The sequence below is a fragment of the Colius striatus genome, chromosome 20 (assembly GCF_028858725.1).
Source record: "Colius striatus isolate bColStr4 chromosome 20, bColStr4.1.hap1, whole genome shotgun sequence".
NCBI lineage: Eukaryota > Metazoa > Chordata > Aves > Coliiformes > Coliidae > Colius > Colius striatus.
In genome coordinates this window covers 3954711-3962825 of record NC_084778.1, presented here as the reverse complement: position 1 = coordinate 3962825, position 8115 = coordinate 3954711, and the positions used below count along the sequence as shown (strand labels likewise).

At 46.8% G+C, this 8115-nt stretch overlaps 1 protein-coding gene across 1 annotated transcript; it reads left to right on the top strand.

Moving 5' to 3' along the window:
* Positions 1-4258: 4258 nt before the first annotated feature.
* Positions 4259-7633, top strand: TMIGD1 (transmembrane and immunoglobulin domain containing 1). The gene is made up of 5 exons (XM_010208646.2): positions 4259-4337; positions 5329-5607; positions 6104-6382; positions 7233-7336; positions 7601-7633. The coding sequence occupies exons 1-5, from the start codon at positions 4259-4261 to the stop codon at positions 7631-7633; spliced, it is 774 nt and encodes a 257-aa protein (XP_010206948.2).
* The last annotated feature ends 482 nt before the right edge of the window (positions 7634-8115 follow it).

The following is an 8115-nucleotide window of genomic DNA, read 5'->3' as shown; positions in this document are numbered from 1 at the left end:
GTTTCCCAAAGGAAATGAAACCTCCTTGAAGTTCAGCCCACCAGTGGCAGGGGCACCCTTTCTGTCCAGAAAAAGAACAAAGGCATGATGATCTCTCTTAGATCAACAGATAATCTCTGTCTCATACAGTCATACCCTTAGCTGGGGCAGGAGACTGCCCTGGAAATTGGTTCAATCAGGTAGAAAACAGAGTGGATGATGCAAAGCAAAGACCAGTTGTATTAATTTCCCTGAGCACTGCTAGATGTGAAAGCTGAAAGCTACTAACCAGGACTCCCTGCACAGGACCGTCCAAGGGCTCACGTTTAAGTGGTATTTAACACAGATGAGTCCCTTTTATCCGCTGCAGGGGATCTGCATTGCTAATTTAATGCCTTTCACCTTTCCTTTGATTGGGGACTGTGTTTCTCAGAGTAGGATAGCAACAGTCACACTAGGGCACAGCAAAGATTGGTGGCTGTAGGTGCCCACCAGTGCTGGGTGTAACCCCAGGCAGCTAAGGAGGGGCACCAGTGCTGACTGCTGGGAGCTGCAGCAATCTGGTGGAGTTTTCATGCCAAGTCCTGAGAGTTTCCACAGGCCCTGGCTGTTTTCTGCTGGGTTTAGTGTCTTTGACCTTCTGCCGCGGCGATCACACGGATCTCATCTTGTTTCCAGGGCTCTCAGAAGATGAATTTCCTCTGTCCTGGCCACTCCCCAGCAGTGCCGACAGCTCCTGTGGGTGAGTACCCAGTAGATGGCATCCGTGTCCAACAGTTGTGCTGGAGCTTCTCCTTCCCGAAGGCTTCTCTTCTGCCTTGTTTCTCTCGGGGTCTGTTTCTTCATTAGTGCCTGCTTTTCGTTTGAATGTTTAATGCTCTCTAAGCAATTGGTTTAAACTTTCATATTCACTGCTTTAGTGGTCCTTTTGCTATTCTTATTGCTTCCCAAGAATAAAGATCACATTATTCCTCTGCCTTCAGTGGCATAGTGTGGGACCATTTATAGAAGGACCATCAGAATAGAAATCAGTAACAAAACCATGAAAGAAACACTTGAGGTCTCTCCATCTCAACAGTGGAAACTATGTGAGGAGGCTGGCAGTCGGAGTAATTGGGGCACACTGCACCTCCATAATTTGTGTACTTGGGGAAGATGGGTTTTGTGGGAGTGAATGGGAGTTCTGAATAAGTTCAGGCAGCGTTCTCTGACAGCCTCATTTCCAGCCCAGGTGTCTGGCAAGCAGAGGCAGTGGGTTTGGGTGTTACAGTCATTCTCCAACAATGGAAGTGTTGCAAAATACACAGCACCACATATTATAAAGGGATTAGGGAACCACAGTGAGTAGGAAGACAGGTTCAGCCTTTGAGCAGAGCCTCAGGCACTGTTGCAGAATCATGTTTTCTGGATCAGCAGTACAGCCACTTTACAGTTATTGTTTGCCTGATAAACCAACCTGTAGATGCAATCCCCAGCTTCCACACGTCTGTGCAGATGCCACTATGCCCTGGACTCCAAGAGCAACCTTCAATTCCTCACAACACTGATGAATTGAATTCTCACCTGCCAGTGTAAATGCAGAGGATTACAGTTTGTGCCCCTCACCCTGCAGGCACTGAGGAGAACCAAGTGGAACCCAAACTGCTGTGAAGTGTGAAATCGGAGGTTTAAAGACCCAATGGAAAAGAAACTTCTGCCCAATCTCTATCATGTTCTAAATCTTCTCTGCTCAGGTTTCTAAGGCTTGGTTTACACCCAGGAATAAAATTGCATTTATTCATTAATTCCCCTTGGGGCTGTTCAGAGCCATAGTTAACAACAGTCTTATTCTGTGTTTGTTGGTCTGGTGTTGCTGGTCAGGATGATGAGCAGGAGCCAGTTCTGGCTTTAGGCACAGTCTGTCTAATCCAGCCTTGACAATGCCTCAGACACAAGGGCTGGATCCTCTGCCACATGGAGTTACAGAGTATTTGCCTCACTGAAGAGGTTCCTCCCAGTCTGACTCACTAGTGGCTGCTTTGTATTTTGGAACACAAAGTTTACATCCCTCCTGAACGTAATGGAAAGGTGGATAACGCAGCCCACAAAACTCAGTCATTAGACACCCACAAGATAATTATGCCCCATATAAAGCCAAAAGTGTAAAAAGCCATTGCGAAAGTAATTCTTAGCAGTGTAAAAGTGTTGCCTTTGTGTGTCTCTGGCCAAGTAACACCTCGCTTTTCTTGTCTCTCTCCCTTCAGCAGAACTCAAAGCCCATTGCAAACAGGATGCTGCCATTGCCTTCATTTAAATACGTGAACCAAATGAACCCGATCTCCCTTTGCTGCCTGGCACAGACCTGCTGCAAACTCAGGAGAGATTTTTCCCAGGTCCTACTTGATGCTGTGCCTCACATCACAACAAACCCACCACAGGACAGGCTCTGCATGACAATCTCTCCCCTTGCTCTCTAGAAAGACTAATAAAAAAGTACCCCAAAACTCCATATTTTCATTCTTTACATCCTCACTTACTCTTTCTCCTGGAATATCATTCCAACACAGTGACCTGAGGGAGCACAGACCCTCCTGCACCCTTCTTCTTTGCCTCCCATCTTGGCAGGAGCACATAAGCCATTTCCCAGCCTGTTTCTTTACCTCTTTCAACTCAGCTTAATACAAAACCACAAAGACCACTTAACTTTCAGGAAGAGCGTTTGAATTAAGTTTGTACTGGAGCATAAGCTAAGATTTAGTTTGCTAAAGTTTAGATTTAGATTTTTAGATTTAGAATGCTATGAGGACAGGGCATGTAACTTCCTAAAAATGGGTGGAAGAAGCTAAATTTCTTTCTTAAAATTTCCTTAATTGAACTTGAAGGTAGAAAGTGAGTTAAAGGCTGGACACTTGCTTCTAAACCAGCAGTTTTCTACAAGGCAGGCTGAGTGTTGCTTCTTTAAGAGACTTTTGTACACTTTTTTTTTTAAAGGAAAGTGATTCCTTTAGTTTTAAGAGTAAAGCAATGAACTCAGAAACAAGTCATATTAAGAGACACTCAGAAGGGACCTCAGAAGGGAACAGCCTCACAACAAATAGTGCTGTCTGCTCGTGTGCTCTCTGCATACAGACTGCCCTCACTGCCCACTGCTGCTCTGCAGGGCTGGGCCACTGCATCTACAGACAAAGAAAAACGCCTTTCCCAGGCTCCTCCTGCTCATCAAATGCACTTTATGGCTCTGCTGAGCCAGCTGATGCTGAGTGACGTGCCCTGTGCCTGCGGGGACACTGACTGCGGTGAGGACACGGCTGGAGGCTGCAAAGACGCCATCATTTGCAACTGCGTCACCATCATCCTGCTGAAGCAGAAACAGGGAATTTCAGACACTGCTCTCCCTGTGGCTGAGTGCTTCAGTTGTGTCCCCTGCAGACACACACCCTGTGCACACAGCTGTCCTGGCAGCAGGGAGATCTGCACTCTATGTCTGGGGGTGCCCAGGGGCTGAGCCAGTGACACACACACCACTGAGCAGGACAGTGTCTCTGCTCTCCCTCTGCTAACATGCAGTTCAAAGTCTGAATCCATGCATTTTCTTATTTTCCAGTCAAAGAAAGACACAGCAACAGAGCTTCAGGCAGGATGGGGCAAATCACAGTCTATTTGCTCACGGATAATCTTGGACAAACTTCCTATGGCTTGAAACAGTGCTGTGGACACCCAGAAAGCTGAGAGGGAAAAGGTATTAATTTTTGTCTGAACATCTTTATAGCTGATGCAGGAATTCTGTCCTTAGTTACTCATTGGCCTGGCAAATCTCATAAAACAGTCATGAGAGCCCAGCAATTACTTGTCTTCAGTGTTCTGGGAGCTCAGGAATCCCGGAATTGAACGAGGCCTTGAACCGATTTTATGGACTCACTTCTTACTGAGCTACCATAAACTACTAAAATTCAGACCCTATAAATAAGGAGTGGAAAGAGCTGTGCATTTCCTAGCAGAGGCAGCCTCTCCAGAGACTCTTCCCAAGGTAAGCTTGGTGCTACCCGATGGGTTCCCCTGATAGACAGGTGTTTGGAAACAATGAAATCCTGCAAGAGATTAGAGACCTAAAACCTCTTTGATTGTGCTCTGAACTGGAGAAGGTCCTGCAATAAATCCACTTTGCTTCTTCCCTGGTGACACTTCAAGAGCTCTCCCCAGAGTGTCTGAAGGCAGCAAGCAATTAACCCACCATAAGCTTCCAACAGAGGCAGCAACTCCGTGACCTCTGTCCAACAGACACCATCCAGGCTCCTCCGAGATGGCGCAGAGAAGCAGCCTCTCAGTCCTCTGTGAGATGCCTGTCCTTGCTCTTTGCCTTTTGGCATGTGTAGCCACAGGTAAGCAATGGCAAAAATCCACTGTGGCTTTGTCCAAGTCCCATCACACCGACAGACAGAACTGTCTGGCGTTGGGCAGTGCCTGGGGTGATGTGCCACACCAGCATCCCATCTTTCAGATGATCTGGAGGTCATTCCCACAGGACTGGCTGAAACTGGGCTCTGATTTTGAGATTAGTGGAGAAAGGAATGGGGAAGTCTCAGTGTTTTCTTGACATTGTGGCAGCAGCTGTACAGGGATGATGAGGCTGCTGGTTTCAAACCTGCTCTAAGCAGTGACAAGTGTGACAGCTCTGGGAACACCAGGAAACAGACAGGGAGCTTCAGAGGTTTTTTATATTCAAAGGACTACAGTGCCTTTATATTCTGAGCTATACTGTTAGTTCATTAATCTGTGACCCAGGCTACAGTAGTGAGTTTCAGTCCTTGACCATACTGGTTCTCCAGTTAGCATGCCCTGTGTGGTCTGTATGTTAGACTATCTGCAGCTCCCTAAGAGCCAGGCTCAGGCTGGTCAGGGCATGGCTGAGAGGCTGATTCACTTTCTGTACTCCCAAGTGCATTCAACTCCAGCCAAAAACCAGTGTATGAAACCAGCAGCACAAAACCTGAGGGCACAGGTATGCTGCAATGAGGATTTGTGGCAAGAGGGTGAGCAAGACTGGCAGGACAAGGATAGGTTTTGCTGCGTGTGGCACATGGTCACTGCTGGTTTTCAGATGTTTTGTTAATTACAGGTCAGGCTGTGATGTTCTTGCAGTCAGTTGCAAATGCCTGACTTTGATTTAATGTAACTGTGAGGGGAGGCTTGTAATGGAGGCAACTTCTTGTCTTTGCTTCTTGTAAAGTCCTACCTGAAAACAGCTGTTAAACTGAAGCCTGAAACTCTCAGTCCCTCCTCCAAGGTTGAAGGCCTGGAGAAGCTAACAGGGAAGTTTTTGTGGGTAGGATATAGCTTCAGATGCTTAGTGCCCTCATTCTCCTTTTGCAGGTTTGGAACTGTCTGTAAATAACCACGCTGCTGACTTCTCCCTGTCTACATCCCTTGGCCCTCCCATCTCACTCTCCTGCCTGGTAGAGAACAACAGCCAGGATGAGGAGCTCCTCTGGTACCGAGGAGATGGGCAAGTGGATCTGAAAGATGGGAATAAATTGAACATTAGTAACATCTGTGTATCCCCAGTCACTGAGTCTGACAATGGAGTCACCTTCACGTGCAAGCTGGCACGGAACACGTCTCTCCAGGTGTCTGTGACCCTGGATGTCCAGTGTGAGTTGTAGTGCTGGATATCTGTGCAGAATGGCTGGGTGGGAGGGAATCGTGGGCTGAGCACCTCAGTGGCTGGGCCCTGGCTGAAAGTGGGGTGTTTTGCACCCTTGTACACTTCTTTCACCAAGAAAAAATGCGTTTAGGAGGAGATAACTCCCATGATAAGACACTCCCTTTCCACACTGGTGTTTATGGCCTGATCTAATGCTTCTTTTATAGTGAGTGGGTGGGCCCTTAAGTAAGATGATGTCCTGGATACGTCCCTGCCTCCACCTAGATACTTCCCAAGGATACAAGTCAGGGCAGATGAGTTATCAGAGTGACTGTCTCTGCCACTGATTGCCCTGCTGATTCCCAGGGATCATGAAAGGCTGCACAACTGAGGTGTGTTACACTGTTGAACAATGTGCATCAGGGATGTGTAAAGGGAATATCTTTGGGGTTCACTGGTGAGCAGTGTTATTAACAACCTGTTGAAATGCATTACTGTGAGCAGTTCCTCCTCAGCTGACTGGAGAAGAGTCCCTCCAAATCGAAGAAGACAAAGATGTCACTCTGACCTGCAATGCCAAATCCAACCCTCAAGCCCAAACAGCTTGGTACAAGGACAACACCACCCTGACCCTACAGCAAAATCGTTACCAGGTGTACCAGACTAGTGAGGTTTTTCAGCTCACTATCAAAAATGTAGAGAAGTCTGACAACGGGATCTACACCTGTGAGGTGAAATCTTCTTTGGGAGAGGGGAGAAAGCATTTCCACTTGACAGTTGAAGGTAACAAAGCTGCTGCCAAACAATAAGCGTTACAAATAACTCTCCGTTCTCTTTTACAAGGACAGCAATCCATTCATATGAAGAGGTGTAAGTGGAGAGTGGTAAATTCCCTGTGTTAACTTTTGAGGGTACAGCATGAGCAAGCAGCTCTCCTTGCACCTGTGCCTGGCACCACAGCACCAGGAAGGGCTTTTCCTGCTCTACCTGTTATTCAAAGGCATTTGGCAAGAGTGACCTGAGGCAGGCACATCCCACTATCTCACTTCCCATGCTGACAGGGCATATCCAAGGGTGGTTTAAAGCACCTTAGGTCTCACTTGAAGCTTCTTCCTCCAACCATAGTATTCTGTCATGCTGAAAAAGATGCTTAAGACAAGTTGTCCTCCAGAAGCAGCTACAGCCCTGTGGACAACTGAGAGGTGGAAGCCTTGCTGGGGCTGGATGCTCTGGTCTCAGACAGGTGATGCAAGGTGAGGTGACCCACCAGGCATCCATTTCCCACCCACTGCCCAGGCCCCTCTCACTTCTGTACTCTTAGAACAGGGAGAAAGGTGACATTATCTGTGTCAGTGATGCCTCTGGACACAATTATTTCTATGCATGAATGCTTGGGGATCCTCTGCTTCAGGGACCATTTCAATTCTTCCTTCAGTTCACTAAAATACAGGCATGGCTCCCTTCTGTCCAGGGAACAAATGCTCATAGTCTGCCTGTGGACAGCAGAGAGACCAACAGTTCAAATTGGCAGTGACAGACATGGAAGAGAAAACATCTTTCCAAAGCTCTGCAAAATGTTCTGGTTTATATGACTGTACTCATCTAACATATATCCAACCTCCTCTCCTGACAGATAAAAAACCTGTTTTTCCCCTGGAGGCCGTTATTGCTGCTGTTGTGGTGGTTTCACTCACGTTACTTTTTGGAATTGTGGCTCAAAGAAATAAAATTTTTAAGGTACACAAAGCTCTAGTTTCTTAGGAAAAGAATGTTTTACTCTTGTTGCAGTGACCTGGTTTTCCCTACCTTTTCTATGCTACTTTGTGGTGTTGCTATCCTCTGTTAGAGAACTGCTGAATACTACTCCCTGCTTTAGAATTACCAGTAGATAAATAAGACACTAGGTATTATAAGGCACCTGCAAGATATCAGTAAAAATATCTCTATGGCCAGGAAATACAAAAGATTCCAAAGATAATACAACTGTTTCTTTATTTTCAGTGCTTCAAAAGATCAAGTGAAACAGCCCTGTAAGTATTTCACTACTTAATCATACAGCTTCCAAATGAACTCCCTTCTTTAAGCCATGGCAGAACCTGGGAAACAAAAGAGCACTCAGAATGCCAAACCCAGCCATGTGAGTTACTCAGCTCATGTGCTGGCTGGATAACATGAGCTCACACCTTCTACCCAGAGGAGAGGGGTCCATGGGAACATGGCAGGACATGCCCCAGACACAGCACACTCCTGCTCTTGCCCTGGCCATCCCAGGTCCTGGCTAGCAGAGGCAGTGGGGAACAAACAGAATGGCACATCCCCAGCCTGCGGAAAGCGTTTTGGAGCTGAATGCAGCCTGCCTGAATTCAACTCACTTGTTTGGGGGTTTTCCTAGTAGGTGATTTTTCATTTCTTCATTTTGCTGCAGGTAAAGCCCACGAGGTTCTTGTGCACACCCAGGAACACCACAATTTCTAATGGTGGAACCTTATTTCACACTTGAATGAGATACAACACTG

Coding starts and splice junctions, on each gene's coding strand:
- TMIGD1 (XM_010208646.2), top strand. CDS start 4,259: ATGGCGCAGAGAAGCAGCCTCTCAGTCCTCTGTGAGATGCCTGTCCTT. Junction 6,383..7,232: donor TTTCCACTTGACAGTTGAAG/GTAACAAAGCTG, acceptor CTCTCCTGACAG/ATAAAAAACCTGTTTTTCCC. Junction 7,337..7,600: donor AAAGAAATAAAATTTTTAAG/GTACACAAAGCT, acceptor CTTTATTTTCAG/TGCTTCAAAAGATCAAGTGA.